Source organism: Labeo rohita, chromosome 3, assembly GCF_022985175.1.
Source record: "Labeo rohita strain BAU-BD-2019 chromosome 3, IGBB_LRoh.1.0, whole genome shotgun sequence".
NCBI lineage: Eukaryota > Metazoa > Chordata > Actinopteri > Cypriniformes > Cyprinidae > Labeo > Labeo rohita.
The window spans coordinates 33,014,470-33,032,759 of NC_066871.1; the positions used below are offsets into that span (position 1 = coordinate 33,014,470).

At 34.4% G+C, this 18,290-nt stretch overlaps 2 protein-coding genes across 3 annotated transcripts in view; one reads left to right on the plus strand and one right to left on the minus strand.

The window, feature by feature from the left end:
- Positions 1 to 7,595, minus strand: part of lmtk2 (lemur tyrosine kinase 2) — a 41,862-nt gene extending 34,267 nt beyond the window's left edge. For both annotated transcript variants that reach the window (XM_051101469.1, XM_051101463.1), the window contains exon 1: positions 7,088 to 7,595. In XM_051101469.1, coding sequence (XP_050957426.1) covers positions 7,088 to 7,169 — 82 coding nt within the window. In that variant the 5' untranslated portion in view covers positions 7,170 to 7,595. The remainder of the gene's footprint in view (positions 1 to 7,087) is intronic.
- A 4,288-nt stretch (positions 7,596 to 11,883) lies between these two features.
- On the plus strand, positions 11,884 to 17,933 carry pvalb5 (parvalbumin 5). The gene is made up of 5 exons (XM_051106707.1): positions 11,884 to 11,984; positions 12,275 to 12,348; positions 16,248 to 16,380; positions 16,490 to 16,599; positions 17,684 to 17,933. The coding sequence occupies exons 2-5, from the start codon at positions 12,288 to 12,290 to the stop codon at positions 17,704 to 17,706; spliced, it is 327 nt and encodes a 108-aa protein (XP_050962664.1). The 5' UTR covers positions 11,884 to 11,984; positions 12,275 to 12,287; the 3' UTR covers positions 17,707 to 17,933.
- The last annotated feature ends 357 nt before the right edge of the window (positions 17,934 to 18,290 follow it).

Genomic DNA, 18,290 nt, shown 5'->3' on the forward strand with positions numbered 1-18,290 from the left:
TCTCTTTGGAATCGGTTCTGAGCTTAGATTTTAACAACAGATGGCGCTCTAATCTAGTTTTTATCTGCACACTCAAATGCTCATGAAGAAGGGTACTGAAGAGAACTTGTGCGTTCGGCTGAGTCATGTAATTTCCCCTCGGCTCAGAATGCTTTTATGACGTGAGATTATTGTAAACACAGCCCACTGTGAACACCCTTGTAATTCGCTTCAACCTTTTCAAATTGTATAAATTATTATTTTAGGTTCAAGTGCGTGTAAGGATTTGGAAACAAGCAGAGCACGGCTGTCTCTAAAGCAAGCAGTGCCATCTGCTGTTCAAAGCTATTTGAGAAAGAATCGTGATGTGTTCGGAAAATCTTGAATCGATGCTGAATCATTTCTCGATTCGCATTGCAATTTATCGTCCCATCCCTAATGAGAATGTCCCTCTTTTCACAATCATGGTGTTTTAAATGAGTGGGCAGGAAGTAGGCGGAGATGACGTGTTAACAGAATTTAAACTTTTACACACAGCACCACTCATCAATGTCAGTTTCAAAACAGTGGACCAATCAGAAGACCACTGAGGCGTGGCAAGCACTGCAAGCTTTTGTTTACAGTAGTATCTATATATATGAGGGCAAAAAAATATATAATTATAATAATAATAATAATAACCGGGCTCGACAACGAGGAGTGCCCGATGGCCCGGGGCCAGCGTGAAAGACGCTCTGGACAGTTGAAGAATTTCAAGCGTCGTCACTAAAGTTTATCATTTGCACGTGTTATTAAATCTTGTTCATTTAAAAATTTTAAGTGATCACAGAGAGATGCGTCTCTGATGGATGAACAGCTTACAAACGAATATCTAAATACTCGTCTTGACAATTAGCTTTGTAGCTAATGCATAGTTTATTCATTATTCATAGTTTATTCATACAGTGCACTACAGATGCACCGATCGAACCAGACGTATTTCAACCGATCTCTGTTTCAGGCTTGCACGCAAACTGCATGCAATCATTTTTAAAAATGTCATGTGTGTGGAAATATTATGAACTCTTTAGACATCCTACATACTGTAGCAGGCAGAGCAAGATCACTGTTCACAATGCGCGAAAGATTGGAAATATTATCCTAAATACTGAAACGGGGGTTTATATAAATGTATCTCTGAGGGGAACTGACTGTTTTAAGAAAAGTTTACATGGTTCTTTTTTCATTTGCCCATGTATGATGCATTTAAAGTAGCCTTCATAAGCACAGCGTATATAAGCACGTAATATCACTGTTATTCGAGCGCCACCTGCTGGCAGAGACTCTTTCAGTCTGTCAGCTGTTTTTCCCTAAAGCATCTTTTCATTTGTAATAAAATAATAATAAAATAATTTTTGAACAATGTTTGAACTCGCGTTAGGCTAGTAGGTTTAAGTGTGGTATCTACAATGGAATCAAAAATAGTAAAATTTAATTGATATGTAAAATGTTGGTGTCATATAAGCTTATTTATTCAAATAAAAGATAACAGGAGTCAAAAACAATGATAACAGCAACTATTTAATTTTTTTGTGACAGGGCCAGTGAAAATTTTGACCGGGCAAGTAAAAATTTGAACCACTGGCCCACCGGGCCAGTACAAAAAATCCTTAGCGTTGAGCCTTGAATAATAATAATAATAAAATAAAAATAATCGTTCATTAATCATAATCAAGATAAAATGTTCAATTAATAGAGATTTAGATTTTAGGTCGTATCGTTCAACTCTATCATCATATGGCAAATGAGTTTTGATAACATGTCATAACATGCCATCACGGAAGGTATCACAAGAAAATAAGTCTTTATTTAACAATAATCTGTCACTGCAATCCTAATTTGTGGGAAAAGCAATAAAAGATGTTGGCAGTTCACTGCCACCAGTGTTCATTTCGCCTGGAAACTGCAGTGAATTGTATATATAGGTACATTTTTGTTTCGCAACAATGTAGGTAGTAAAGGCACGTTTTTTCAATGAGCTTTAGTTGGTCGGGACAGATGAGCGTTGCAGATTTCACATGCAGTGGTCGCATGCATTTCTGACTGCTCCAGTATGTGCTTTCAATGATCTGATCACAAAATTACAAGACCTCTTTTATTGTATTCATCCCTGACAACTTGTGATTTAATCACTAAAAAAAAATATGTTAAAGCCACATGTAAATGGGGCCTAGGTCCTGTCACAAGGGCTTTAATATTTCAGACAATATTAAAATGTTAAGATGAAGGCCTCTTTAATTACTGTGATCAAAATTATTATTAAATTTATTATCCAGCCATATGTTGATGATTTTGGGTTTACATTGTGTGTTTCAAAACTAACAACACACATGACGGATCTATACTGGCTGTCAGTGTACTAAAAATAAAGTGCTGTGTGGGTGAACTTCAGCAAATGGCAAAAGGACCTTGTACAACATTTGCCAGATTATAAAGATTATGACTCTAAACACAATCTCTGCCACAATACCACCACTAAAGCCATCAAAGCCATCAAATGCATTTTTGTACAGACCTTGATAAATGCAGTAGCAAGTTAAATGACACTAATTAAGCCTATTTATTTGTTGATTAGCTGTTAGTAACACTATCAATGTGTTGCGCTTTACAAACACATCCAACTGTCATCTCATGCACATTAACCTAACTAGCCAACTATTCGTTCCAACCCACTAAATAATTAATTTTGAAAATATGTATTTTGCATACAGGTTAGGGTTAGTCTGTCCAATTGAATCACTCAACTGTCTAGGATTAGCACTGTGCACAGGTGTTTTCATTTGCTAAAATGATTGTCTGACTGGTTTAAGCACTGTTGCTAGATTTCTCATCGTGTTATTGGGTAATGACAGCATGACTGTGCAACTGCCCAACTGAAAATAAACAATGATGATTATGTCACATTTTGTTTGTAAGGTATAATAATGACAACACCCCACGAAGTACAGGAACAGGGTGTTTTAAAAAAGGCTTGGGCTTCCTGATTTGTAAGTCTGTTGCTAAGAAATTGTGTCATAGGAGCGAACTGAAACACAGACAACTCAACTATCAATAGCACTCCTTCCACATTTAGCTCATCTGCATGGAAGAATGTGAAGACGCAATGAGGATGAGAAACGAAAGACGGCACACTCACACTCTACACTGATGACCAGATGAAAAAAAAATCCTAACAAAGCAGAGTAAAGCAGATCTGACTGTGACTAGGGATGTAAACATACATCAATGCATTGCAATACACTGATCTGACAACAGAAATTCAAAGCATTAATTACAAAAATTGATCGTCCATTTTAGTTATGTAAGAGCAACAATGGACATTTGTAACCTGAATATTAATTACAAAAATCGATCGTCCATTTTATTTATGTAAGAGCAACTATGGACATTTGTAACCTGAATGTGCAAGACTTCCTGTCTCATTCACTTCCAGTGGTTTAAGCTGCACAAGAAAAGGGTCCATTATGCTGCTTGATTCTGCAAACTGGTACTTGTTATCATATTATTTAAACTGGGGGTCAACCGATATGTGTTTTTCAAGGCCAGTGCTGATACAGATTATTACAGATATATATATCTGGTGTAAAAATGCAAAATAATGTCAAAATTAAGAAAAACAAGGGCTCTGACAAAAATTTTATTATTTATAATTTATAATTATTTTTATTGGCAAATCGGTTTTGAAAATGACCAATAACCATAAAAATGCTTAATACCGATAATCGGTCGACCCCTAATTTAAATTTATTCATATAAACAAGCTTCTGTAGCACAAATTTTTACCGTTTACTGCACTTTGTAATTCTTCTGTTATTCTTCAAGTATTAATTCTTAATAAATAGATTAATTAATTAATATTTGCCTATAGCACAAGCCTTACAGACTCAAAGAAAATAGTTCACTTTAGGGGTCAATCATTATGTGTTTTTCCAGTAACAATTATTACAGATCAAGTAGACCGATATTTTGAACCGATATGTCTGATGTAATAATGAAAATTAAGGTCAAAATGAAGTATAACAAGGTCTCGGACAAAAACTCTTTAAATGCTTTTGAATTGTTTTATTGGCAAATCAGTTTTGAAAATGACCGATAACCGATAACCATAAACATACTTAATATCGGCGCAGATAATCGGTCGACCTCTAATTTAAATTTATTCATATAATCATAAACAAGCTTCTGTAGCACAAATTTTTACCGTTTACTGCACTTTGTTATTGTTCTAGTTCTTCTAGTTATTACCTATTAATAAATAAACTGATTAATTAATTAATTAATTAACTAATTAATTAAACATTTAACTATAACGCAAGTCTTACACACCCACAGAAAATAATTCACTTTAGGGGTTAACCTATATTTGTTTTTCAGATAACGATGACTGCAGATCAAGTACACCGATAACCGATATTTTGAACCAATATGTCAGGGCTCTGACAAAAACTTTCTGTAAATGCTTTTAAATTATATTATCGGCAAACGGGTTTTGAAAATGACAGATACGATAACCATAAAAATGCTTAATATCAGCGCAGATAATCAGTCGACCCCTAGTTCACATCCATGTTGAAAAATATGGTGGATAATATGATAATAAAATCCAATGCTCATATGCATACTTTTGCCTTTTTCAAATGTAAAAATTAAACATGTCGTTTTTAAATGAAATATTTATTCCTAACTCTCATACCAAAATTATTCAAATGAATGAAGAATCAGACAGAACCAAACTCAAATTTTAGATTTCTTAATGCACTGCATCATTTAAAAGAATGAAATTAAATGTTCATTATAAATATTCACAGCCCAAGCTGCACCTGCCTGACTGTTTCAAAGACTGCTGGTCAAGCCTGAACTCTGAATACAAATATAATCATAAAAGCAAAGCAGTGAGAAGACTCCATCTGGGTCAGAGCTATTAGTCAGCTCAGACTTCATCACACTGTTCTGACTGCTTCTCTCACTACATCATCATCAGTACTTACTAATTAACCAGACCACTTGCTTACTGAGAGACAAATGGCCTAATCGGCCTTTGTAGAAAGTGGTCTTAAAAATAAAACTCATTACATGTAAATAATTCATACGATCTAACATGATTATAAAGTGCTTGTAGTTACTAAGTCATCTTTCTAAAAGGCCATCTAACCAAGTAAATCATTCATCACTGATAAGAGTGGTATGCCTGGGTTACACGTTGGCGTACTGTAACTCATGCTACCTGTTTTAAGGAAGTAGTCCTACCCACCTTTGTCCGAACAAGTCTATTGTGTTTTAAATTATGAGTGACACTTACGGTTTGGGGAACTTACAGTCAAACGACAGAAATCATTTTATATAATAAGGTTATGCCTACAAATAAATCCTTATCTGTCATTATTACTGAATGAGCTCAGCTGTAAAATTCCTGTCGTGCTTTATTTTTATGCATTAGGAAAATAATGTAACACTTGGTGTTTCAATGTGACATTGTTATCACAAGAATATCTGTGACAAGAGCTCTTTTCAGTCTGCTAGCTGTGTTCTCACCTTTTTTTTTTTTGGCTGTAACAATATGAAGAAGACAACAGAAACGGTGCTCTTATAGTCTACTCTCCTGATTTAATGAATATGAATAATCCACTGGATTGAACTAAGAATCGTTTTTTTCTCCTCAAATCAAATCTCATGCCTCTTTCCCAGTTTGTTTACACATGGGTGCATTAAAACATTATTATTTCTCCCAATAATAAATATAATTTATGTCAAAAAGGCAAAAAGCACTTCCAGACAGAGCTGGGTAGATTATTTACAAATTGTAATCTGTTACTAATTCCAAATTACATTACACATTTTAGGCAACGTAATCAGACTACTTTTTGATTACTACTTGACCTACTTTTGACCTAACTTGTTTATTACATTGATTTAAATAGGTTGGCCTTGTACCATATTGACATAAAAATACAAAGAGCAAGAAAATATATTCTATTTGTTGTATTTAACAACATGACGTGCATTAAACCTTACATTATGTCAAGGTTTCCCAAACGCAGTACGCTATTTTAGAAATTAAAATTTGAAAAAGAGTTGAAAAAGAGGAATTAGGGAGAATCAATAAATTGTGAATATGTTGTGATTGTGTAAATAATATGTAATCATGCAATCCATAAAAAGGTAACTGTAGTCTGATTACAAAAATGCAATTTAATCTAATCACAAGTACATAATATTTGGAATATGATTATACAATACAGATTACATGTGATCAGTTACTAAACATTTTTCATTCACGCAACATGCATTTGTATAATGCTACAGGTGAATTAATTCTTATGTATCATATTTAATTGTTTACATTTAAATAAGGTTTTTCGCATAACTTGCGCAAAGCATCATGGGGAGTATGAAAACAGTGGACATTGGACACCTGACCTGGTGAAACCACTAAAAAAAGTGTAAAACATACATCAAAATGTTTAAGAGTCCCTGTAGCTCAAACAGAAGGCGTAACAACACCAGTGTCATGGGTTTGATTCCCAGGGAATGCATTAAGTGATAAACTGTATACCTTGGAATAAGTATAAATTAGAGTTGATATAGAGCGCTGGATGACCGTATCGCTTACTCACCACATCTGCTTGCAAAACCTCTCACAGTGACACATACATCAGGATCATTCAGAAGGCCAGAACAGAGGTTTAAGATTTACCTATTACACAACCCAGACTACTGACTCATTAAAGTACTCAAAACAAGGAATAATTTAGCATTGAAGCATGATCAGTCAATACATCCATTAAGTCCCAGTTTCAAAACAATGCAGTGTTGGTTTAGTGCGTGTTTGCTGATAGTTTTGCTCACTGTCAGAGCGGTTTGTTTACAGTCAGGTCAGCTGTCAACTCACCTTCTGACACCATAACAACAGACTACCATGATATTTGGACATGTCCCATGATAGTACTCCATTATTCTTGTAAGAGTACCATGTAAATATGGTATTACCACCATACAGAACAACATGAAATATGAGTGAAATATGAGCAGACACACATTATAATGTGACTGACAGTGTTTGACATCTTACCTGCGTGTGTATTTGAGACTGGAGCAGCTTGTGTGAGAGTGGCAAATCCTAGTAAACACACACCTCCACGAAGAGCCTCCATCCTCACCACTGCAGCTAATCCACTACCTCAACTACCTAGAAACAGCTATTACATCTAAATAAATAACGCAAATAGCGCCTGGGTTGGCTCATCTACGTCTATGTACATGTATATCGTTATATCCGCCGTGTCAAAGACTCATGTTGTGTGATATTAGTCATAGGTCGCGTTATGAGCGTTAGCTAACACGACAGTGCTGTGATGTTTATGAAGCTAAGCTAATGCTAACCGATACCGGCGTCTTATTTAGGATCACGTCTCATCGTTTAAAACCGCTCGTTTGTTTACTACCTCTCTAGGACGATTAGATGTGAGGATATGTCTTTTCCCAGCATTGTAAAACGCCTGGGTTCGTGGAAAAATCAAAAGCGCAGTAAACACAGTGGTCCAGCATCACCTTTCCGCATGAGCGCCATGTTTCGTGACGTCACGCCTCGCGTCACGCGCGCCGCACGCGAGGGCGGTGGTGACAGAAACTGACAGCGTTCAGGTTTTGATTATGGTTGATAAGCAACGTAAAACCTGTATTAGGAGGAAACCGTGAAGCGGTCATAACATGCTGTAGTAGGCTCCTAAACAATTTAGACGGATTACCGATTTGTTGAAACATATATAGGCCTGTTGTTTTTCCATAGGCGATCTGTATGGGTGAATAATAATTATTTTATATGTTATAAATTCCTTAGTATTATTATTATTATTGAGGGAGCGTGGCCATTTGTATATATGGGTCTTATCCGCGTCCAGGTATTTTTAGCTGTACAAAACAGCTCGTTTGCTGCTTGATATTACAAATTGGTGTCTTGCTGTATTATGTTAATGTATTATTTTAATTATGAACACGCTAGTTTGTTGTGCAAACAGTTTACTGCACGTTGTTATTCTTCTCATTTCCTTATAGCAGCTAATGAACCGGAAGTCTCGCCCATTTACAGGTTTAGCATTAAAGAAAAGGTGGATAGGATACAGAGCTGAAGGGCTAATGCTAAAATGAGCTTTTCCAGAGTGGGATGTCTGGATTTTTTGACATTTATTCTAAAAGTCGTTTGATGAAAATGTTGATGATGTGTGAAGATAATAAGACCCTCTGAAATTATAAAAAAGATTCAGTTTTGTTCAACCCTGGTGAAAAAACCAGCATATGCTGGTTAGGTATGTTTTGATGCTGGTTTAAGCTGGTCTTTTGCTGGTTTTTGCTGGTCATGTTGCTGGTCAAGGACCAGCATAAACCAGCATCAAAACATACCTACCAGCATATGCTGGTTTTTTCACCAGGGAAGGCATTTGAATCTGTGTTAATACAGTAACATAATAAGGCATTTAGAGTAAGAAGCCTTGTTTTTGTTAGTTTTAGTTAACTCAACTATTGTTTAAAAATTACTATATGGCTGGCTTAAAATGAACCCAAATGGGTTGGAAATTAATGTTTATTAATATGTTCAATAAATGAATGTTTATTAATCAGTTTAATAAATAGTAGTTAAATAATACACTTTTTAAATAGCTTATTAATAAATCTTGTATTAAATAAATTCTGTGCACACAGACTGAAGTAGTTTAAGTCTCTGGTTCTTTTAATTGTGATGATTTTGAACCCACCAATTCACTATCTCAACAAATTAGAATATGGTGACATGCCAATCAGCTAATCAACTCAAAACACCTGCAAAGGTTTCCTGAGTCTTCAAAATGGTCTCTCAGTTTGGTTCACTGGGCTACACAATCATGGGGAAGACTGCTGATCTGACAGTTGTCCAGAAGACAATCATTGACACCCTTCACAAGGAGGGTAAGCCACAAACATTCATTGCCAAAGAAGCTGGCTGTTCACAGAGTGCTGTATCCAAGCATGATAACAGAAAGTTGAGTGGAAGGAAAAAGTGTGGAAGAAAAAGATGCACAACCAACTGAGAGAACTGCAGCCTTGAGAGGCTTGTCAAGCAAAATCGATTTTAGAATTTGGGTGAAGTTTACAAGGAATGGACTGAGGCTGGGGTCAAGGCATCAAGAGCCACCACACACAGACGTGTCAAGGAATTTGGCTACAGTTGTCGTATTCCTCTTGTTAAGCCACTCCTGAACCACAGACAACGTCAGAGGCATCTTAAGGAGAAGAAGAAACGAACTGTTGCCCAGTGGTCCAAAGTCCTCTTTTCAGAGGAGAGCAAGTTTTGTATTTCATTTGGAAACCAAGGTCCTAGAGTCTGGAGGAAGGGTGGAGAAGCTCATAGCCCAAGTTGCTTGAAGTCCAGTGTTAAATTTCCACAGTCTGTGAAGATTTGGGGTGCAATGTCATCTGCTGGTGTTGGTCCACTGGGTTTTTTTAAAAAAAAAAAAACAATGTCACTGCACCCGTTTACCAAGAAATTTTAGAGCACTTCATGCTTCCTTCTGCTGAGCAGCTTTTTAAAGATGCTGATTTCATTTTCCAGTAGGATTTGGCACCTGCCCACACTGCCAACAGCACCAAAAGTTGGTTAAATGACCATGGTGTTGGTGTGCTTGACTGGCCAGCAAACTCACCAGACCTGAAACCTATAGAGAATCTATGGGGTATTGTCAAGAGGAAAATGAGAAACAAGAGACCAAAAAATGCAGATGATCTGAAGGCCACTGTCAAAGAAACGTGGGCTTCCATACCACCTCAGCAGTGCCACAGACTGATCACCTCCATGCCACGCCGAATTGAGGCAGTAATTAAAGCAAAAGGAGCCCCTACAAAGTATTGAGTACATATACAGTACTTGAACACTTTTCAGAAGGCCAACAATTCACTAAAAATTTTCTAATTTATTGAAATGCACCTGTATATGGGGTTCATTTTAAGACAGCCATATAGTAATTTTTAAACAATAGCGGAGTTAAATAAAGTTTAGCTAAATATTTAACCTAACCACTTGGTCAAAACAACCCAGTTGCTGGGTTGTATTTAACCCATCATTTTTTAGTGTAAGAAATTAATTTGTGTTTTTAAGCACATTGTCGGTCAAAAGTTTTATTTTGTTTTTTGAAATAAGTCTCCCATACTCACCAAGGTTGCATTTATTTGACAAAAACAACCGTAAAACTAGTAATTACAGTCAATAACTAAAACTGCAGCTCTGACATTTGGAATAATTGCTATTTTCAGTTTTTTTTTTATTTTATTTCTTTGACAGAAGTCTCTTATGCTCACCAAGGCTGCTTTTATTAGTTCAAAAATACAATAGAAGCAGTAATATTCTGAAATATTATTACAATTTAAAATAACTGTTTTCTATTTGAATATATTTTATAATGTAATTTATTCCTGTGATGCAAAGCTGAATTTTCAGCATCATTACTCCAGTCTTTAGTTTCACGTGATCCTTCAGAAATCATTCTAATATGCTGATTTCCTGCTAAATCATTTGTATTTAATTATTAATAATGGTTCTTATTAATATTAATGTTGTGAACAGTTTCTGCTACCTAATATTTTTGTGGAATCTGTGCTACATTCTTTTGGATTCTTTGATCAATAAGAAAAACTTATATATCAGCATTTATTTGAAATCATTTTTTTATAACCTTAAACATGTCTTTACTGTCACCTTCGATCAATTTAATGCATCCTTGCTGGATAAAAACATACATTTCTTTCTTTTCTTTCTTTCTTGAGCAGCAAATCAGCATATTTTCATGATTTCGGAAGAATCGTGTGACACTGAAGACTGGAGTAATGATGCTGAAAATTCAGCTTTGCATCACAAGAATAAATTACATTTGAAAATATATTCAAATCGTAAATAGCTATTTCACAATATAACACAGTCTTTGCTGTTGTTTTTATCAAAAATAATGAAGAGACTTGACAGTTTCAAGTGACTGCTGCAATCACAATGTTCATCTGTATGCCTAAAACAACATACATCTGTACAGCTTCATTTACTAACAGCAGAATCATTGGAGCTGCTATAGATTAAAGTATATGACATTTTGTCCTCTCGCTGTTGCTCCTATCACACTATATCACCACAGCAACTCACTCCCCAGTGCCTTTTCCCAGTGCTCACCACCTTATATCCTCACCATATTAAAACAGCCTAATCAAAAGAAACTTTTTATAATTTTTTGCACAAATGGTGCAACAAATAAGCAACAGCCTTCCGTTAAGTGTTGTTAAAGCCGTGAAATAAGATGTATACACTGTAAACATTTAATCTAGCTACATCTTTTAAAAAAAGTTAATTTACAAAATCAAAGTGATGCCACAGTTACAATTTATAGTGAAAAGTTCATTACTGTATGTCCAACCAGATTTAATTTCCTACTTAAGTTAATAAATGCTGTACAAAATATTGTTAGTTAATGCACAGTTAACAGCTGAAAAATTGTGTTACCATTTAATTTTAACTTTGATTTTAGCTTATTTATTTTAGGAATATGTTATAACTTCTCTGAGTTGATTCTAAGTTTTATTCCTATATGTGATTGTGATTTTTCTTGTAATTTGGTTTTGCAATTCAGCACAAACCAGAACAAATTCAAGCCATGTATCTTCCCAGCATCATTACAGGTCTCAGCCAGAGCCAATGACCTTTCAGCTCACCTGAGTCCTTTGTGAGCATATGCAAAAATCACATCCTTTCAAACCAATAGCTATCAGAAATGATCTGCATGGATTAGCTAATGAGGAGGGAGGTGTTCTGTGGCCTCCTTGGGTTTAAAGGCACGGGTTTCGTGCTCTCTCTGCACTTTAGGTTCCACAACAGCAGGAGAGGGTCTCAGTTTCTTCATTGTTCCTGAGGATACACCTGAAGAGGAGCACACTTCACTTCCACAGCACGTACACAGGTCAGTACCTGCTTCTTAACATATGCTATACTGCTAAAATGAACTTGTTTTTGGTAAAGTCAGATATCTAAATCAGATTTTTAATTGCATTGCATCCTTGCATTTTCTCAAGGTCAGAAGTAATATGAGGTTAGCAGGATTTATGTTAATGTGTAAACTAGTTTATTGGTACATTCAAAAGCTTCTAAAAATTCCCTATGATAATGCAAATTTGTGGTGAGGCAGTTAAAACATGCATTTTTAGTATTTTATTGGATCTCTAATTGCAGTTTGTCTTTGTACTACTTTAGTTTTTGAAGAAACATGGCACTTGCAGGACACCTGAAGCACGATGACATTGCAACAGCTATCCAGGCTTGCCAAGGTGTGATACACACACATCAGCACATGCAACTGATGCTTATGCTCATCTACAAGAGCACATATTCATATGTGCTTACTCATGTTAAACAGCTTTGTTATTCTCAATAAGAGCAGCAACATAAAGAGCTGCTTCAGTTGCAGCTGTACACACACACATGCTCACAGGGAGACTCCCATAGGCCGGTGAGTCCGGGGCATTTGGGGATGGGTAGATCCAGGTATCCAGGCAGCCGGGGACTGGGGAGCTGCTGCCACCAGGATACCGGTGTGTTTGTGCCGAGCATCCAAGAACACACACACGCTCAGATATCAGTCATACTTATTGTTATTATTCATTACAAATGACACAAAAATGTGTTGTCCAAACCAATGCAATATCCAATGCAAAAAAGTGCCAATATGAACATCTAAATGAAATATGTAGCTTTAAAGTAGTAATATATAGCATTTAGGGGTAAATAATGTATGGAGGTGTTCCTTTTTTGCTTTTGTACCTTAGGGTTTTAAAAAATGATTATACATTCTGTTGGGTTAACATTAATTTAAACTATTTAAGTCCATTGTGCATCAATACCAAAGTCACACCAGACAAATGGTTTATATTCTATTACATAAAATAATAAAATAAAATAAAACGGTAACACTTTATAATGTGTCATTTGTTAACATTAGTTAATGTATTAATTAACATGAACAAATAGTGAACAATACATTTATTCACGTTTTTATTAATCTTTGTTAACGTTAGTTAGTAGGGTAACCTTATTGTGAAGTGGTACCAATAAAATAAAATAAAATAAAATAAAATAAAATATTTTTTAAAATAAATAAATTAATAAAAATAAGTAATTAATTAAATAAATATTTTACAAACACATTTTATATATAAATTAAATTAAAATAGGCCTAAATTTAAGATTTAATTATCTGAGTTGCATATAAAATTTCCATACAGTTTTAACAAACTAATGAACTGTATGTGATGTATATTCATCAGTAATACATACATTTAACAGGTAAGAAATTAATATTGAGATGATTATTAAATGCTGTAGAAGTATGTTAACTAAAGTAGTTAACTAATGTTAACTGAGAAACCTCATTGTAAAGTGGTACCAATAAAATTAAATTAAATAAAAAATTAATAAATGAATAAATAAATAAATAAATAAATAAGTAAAAAATACATTTTTATTTTTTTAAATAAAATAATAAAATAACAATAAATAAATAAATGTTTAAAAATATATATATATATATATTTTTTAAAATAAAAAATAGGCCTAAATTGCATATAAAAGTGCGTATAAAATTTCCATACAGTTTTAACATAAACTAATACACTTTATGTCTATTAGATATTATTTAAATAATCATGCATTTATTCAGTTTATTCAGTTAAAAAGTATGAATGTAGTTAAAACATCACTGAAGAAAATGTGGTCTAGAAATTTTTCACTTAGTAATTGCTAGTAAAATTCACAATTAATTTTAAAGAAATGGCAAGTAACACACAGAAATTTGGAAGTAGAAAAACTGAAATAGTATTTTCTTGTAAAACGTACTCCAGTAATGTTATTTACAACTTCAGTTTTAACTTTTAACTTTTTTTTTTTTACAGTAATGGCTTAAAAATATATCATGTTTGCTGATGATACATATATAAATCTAGTTATTTCATGTATATGTGACTGACAAATATGCATCACATTCAAATGGATGGTAATTTTATATTAAATGCAAACACATAAATCAGTAACAGTTTACAATGTAAGGTTCATTAGTTAACTACATAAGTTAACATGAACTAAGTCTAACAGCATGTATTAATGTAAGTTAATATTAATTTAAGCATTTACTAATGCATTGTTAAACTCACAAGTTGAGTTTGTTGATATAGTTAATGTACTGTAAACTAACATGAGCAAACACGAACGACTGTTTTCATTAACATTAACAAAGATGAATAAACAGTGTAAAAATGTATTGTTCAGTATTCGTTCATGTTAGTTAACACCAGTGTTGGGGAGTAACGCACCTATATTATATAACGCATTACTAATAAAATTTAGGTAATATTATTAGGAGAGCGCGGGGCACAACCTAACACTTTTTGAATCCATCAGTTTGTGTGAATCCACGTGGGGTTCAGAGTACAATTTTTTTCCACGTTATTTTCACACTTGTCTAGTACAAATATGTAGCTTTGTTTCATAATTACAGCATGTACGTTTTTTGTTATTTACCTCAAAAGAAAGGAAGTGAAAAGTGACAACATGCCCCGTAGGTGGGGTACATTGTAACATGTGAGGGGCACGCTGTAACATGACCATATGACAGCTTAAAATGTTGTCTGACTGAATGAAAACTAAAATATTTTGCCAATAAAATAAAATGATTCAATTTCTCAAATAAAATAATGGCGTTTTTTAAGAATAAAAAAGTCTAATTTTTGAGGTTCACAGTGAACACATCGCAACCATGCGTGGGACGGCTATGATCGCAAAACACAGCTATACTGAGGTGCGTTTCCCAAAACCAACTATGGTCGCAAGTTCCGTCGTTACCAATAGAGTTCAATGGACCTAACCACCATAGTTAGCTAACAATGCTTTTGGGAAACGCACCCCAGTATAGTTGAAAACAATGCCCGCAAATAGATAAAGCACATTCAGACATCCAGAAAAACACTCCCCTCCCTCGAAACACAGCTCTCATAGAACACCAGACACATAATCAAGCCAAAATGCTTTACATTTCTTAAAATAATAATTTCTCAACATTAAACATTGATTGTCAGTCTTTATTCAACTGTTTCTTGTGGTTTCTTTTTAATATCCATAAGTAAATAGTGAAAATGACATGGCTAATGTCATAGAAAAGCATTGTTTAATAATAGCGGGGCAGATTGTAACGCAGTGTTACAACGTTCCCCATCAGCGCGACTGGAATATAAAACTGGTTAGTGTCTTCTGCTGGTTTGCAAAGCATTAATAAACTATCTAAACTGATAAATAACAGATTGGAGATTAAAATAATGGCAGATTTGTCTCATTTTGAATGAATACTAAAAACTGAAATGAAAAACTTACTTCAGCCAGAAATTTACTTTTCACTATGGTAAAATAAATATTCAGCAATATCTTCAAAAGGCTTTTGATTTTTGGCGCACTTTTTGCTCTGTATAGTGTTGCTATGGCAACTAGTAAACACTGTAAATTTGGTTACGCTAGCGTGTGTGGAAATATGTAATCCACGCGTGTTACAACTAAAGGCCCTTTCACACGGGACTCGCGAGTGTCTAGTTCATTTTCAATGGGAAACATGCGGAAAGCGGCAAACCGCGGGCGGTTTTGCGGGCGGTTTCGCTGGCGGTGCGGAGGCGGAGCGCGAGGGGTGCTTGTGCACCCAAAATCATGCCGCTTCTACGAGCATTTGTTTATTGTTTGTACATTATAACATTTCTCTTTATTTACCGGCGTTATTTATAAGTGTAATAATTTTGTGCTCATCTGTGTTTAACCTAAACTACAAGTAACGTTAATGTAAATCTAAATATGATTTATAAATTTATGCTATATAGACCTACCTCATCACTTTCCACTGGATGTATAATGAGCATCAGTAAACTACATTTTGTAATTTTATAATGCCTAGTCATACTTCTGTGGATATTTTGGTGGAAGTAACGCAAAAGTAACTCAAAAGTAACGCATTACAATTCAGAGACAGTAATATTGTGATGTAACTAATTACTTTTAATATATAATGTATTACATTTTGGAAGTAACTTGCCCAACACTAGTTAACACATGAACAAATGTCAACAAATGACACCATGCTGTAAAGTGTTACCCATTTAGGCCTAAATATTTATTATTGTACATTTTTGTTTTTCAGCCCCAGGGTCTTTCAACTACAATACGTTCTTTGAACAAGTGGGGCTGATAGGTAAAGCCGCTTCAGATGGCGAGAAGGTGTTCAAGGCCCTGGACCAGGACAAGAGTGGATTTATTGAAAAAGAGGAGCTGAAGTAAAGCGTTCTTCAAGTGTTGTTTATTTGTAGATTAGTATGCGTTGCTCAAGGCACAACGTGCACCTCTCTCTGATTGTGACGTGCTGTTCTTTGATTGTGTCTCCAGACGCTTCCTTCAGAACTTCTGCCCGAAGGCCAGGGAGCTCACAGAGGCCGAGACCAACACTCTCTTGGCAGCTGGGGACAGCGATGGAGACGGCAAAATTGGCATGGAAGGTAAAGCCAAATCAGCACTTAGGCCTTTCAGAATAGGCCCCTGGGAGCCGCACTCCTATAGAAACCAGGGCTCCGCCTTCACTGTCTGGCTCCTCTTTCAGCCTGAGGGACTAATCAGCTGTACAAATGAGAATTAAACCATTTCGACTTCCTTTTAAACGTACAGACGTACTGATTGTCTTGAAAGACTGGGAATTCACTGATGGGAATTCACTCTCTCCCCAGTCAAATTAACATGTCATTCCGGCGGGGTGTTTGACTCTGACAGTGAAGAAAATAACTTAGATTTGCATGCGAGAAGCACTTTTATATTTACAGGATGTACAAAAAGTGTTATATTATAGTGGATTATGTTATATTATATCTAACATTTGGGGAATTTGGAAACATGATCTAAAGATTTATGCTTAACTTAGTTTTGCAGAAGTTCAATTTCTTTCCAAAACTATAATAAAAGATTTTTAAAAATACGTTTTAATAAAAATAGTGTTTTTAATAAATGAACTGGACAATATTGACTTAAAAACAGAGCGGCCAGCATACACTGTAAAAAATAAATAACACAGTTTGTTGAGTGAGCTTAAAATTATTTGTTACCCTGCTGCCTTAAAATTTTAAGTTCAGTCAACTAAAATAAGTTTAGTCAACTTGAAATGTTAAGTTGTACTAAGTAACAACTTAGATATTTGTGTTTGCTAAACTTAACAGATGGGTAAGTAACCCAGCTGCCTTAAAATTTTAAGTTGATTCAACTCAAATATCATAAAAGTTGTTACTTAGTATAATTTAACATTTCAAGTTGAATGAACTTTTTTAAAGTTGACTGAACTTAAAATTTTAATGCAGCCAGGTTACAAATTATTTTAAGTTGACTCAACAAATTGTTTTTTACAGTGTATGTGGGAACTCATTCAATACTATAATAGTTTTATCTGTGAAGAAATAACTTAAGATTTGCATTAACTAAGAGTTGCACTTTCATATTTACAGGGTGTACAAAGATTTTTAAATATATCTGAAAAGTATCAAATATTTAGAACAGTATTTCACTTGTTTTTTCTTGATTTTCTCTGTTTTTCCTTAGAATTCTGCGCCTTGCTGAAATGAAAATGTGGTGAATGTCTTGACTGACTTGAACTTCATTTCATGATTCTCTCTTATTTATTTGCATGCATGATCTTAATTATTAAAATATGTTTAGTAAGTCTTTGTAGTAAATGTGCAAATCATGTTTTGGAAACGGTTCAAAACTTGCTTCTGTATCTATAGTGATCATACAATATGAAACTGCTTAATAAAATAAAATCTCCAAATGCGGGGATTCTTTTATCCTGCTTTGCCTCATGTGATCTTTTATACTTTTACACTTTGGTATAAAACACATGACATAAAATAAAAAAAAATTGTAATTATTATGTGAAATTTACTAGCAATTTCTAAGTGAAACATAGTTTCTACACCTTTTTTCAGCATAAGAATTTAAATGTTGGGCAGTTATTACAAACTTGATTTAATCAATCTTTGTTTACACTGTGAAAAATGATTTTTCAAAGTTGTAAAAAAGCTGTTATTGGAGTACATTTATAAGAAAATACTATTTCAACATTTCTACTTCAAAATTTCATGTTTATTTTGTTTATGTGTTACGTGTCATTTGTTTGTAATTAATTGTGATATTTTCTAGCGATTTC

Coding starts and splice junctions, on each gene's coding strand:
- pvalb5 (XM_051106707.1), top strand. CDS start 12,288: ATGGCACTTGCAGGACACCTGAAGCACGATGACATTGCAACAGCTATC. Junction 16,381..16,489: donor ATTGAAAAAGAGGAGCTGAA/GTAAAGCGTTCT, acceptor TTGTGTCTCCAG/ACGCTTCCTTCAGAACTTCT. Junction 16,600..17,683: donor CGGCAAAATTGGCATGGAAG/GTAAAGCCAAAT, acceptor GTTTTTCCTTAG/AATTCTGCGCCTTGCTGAAA.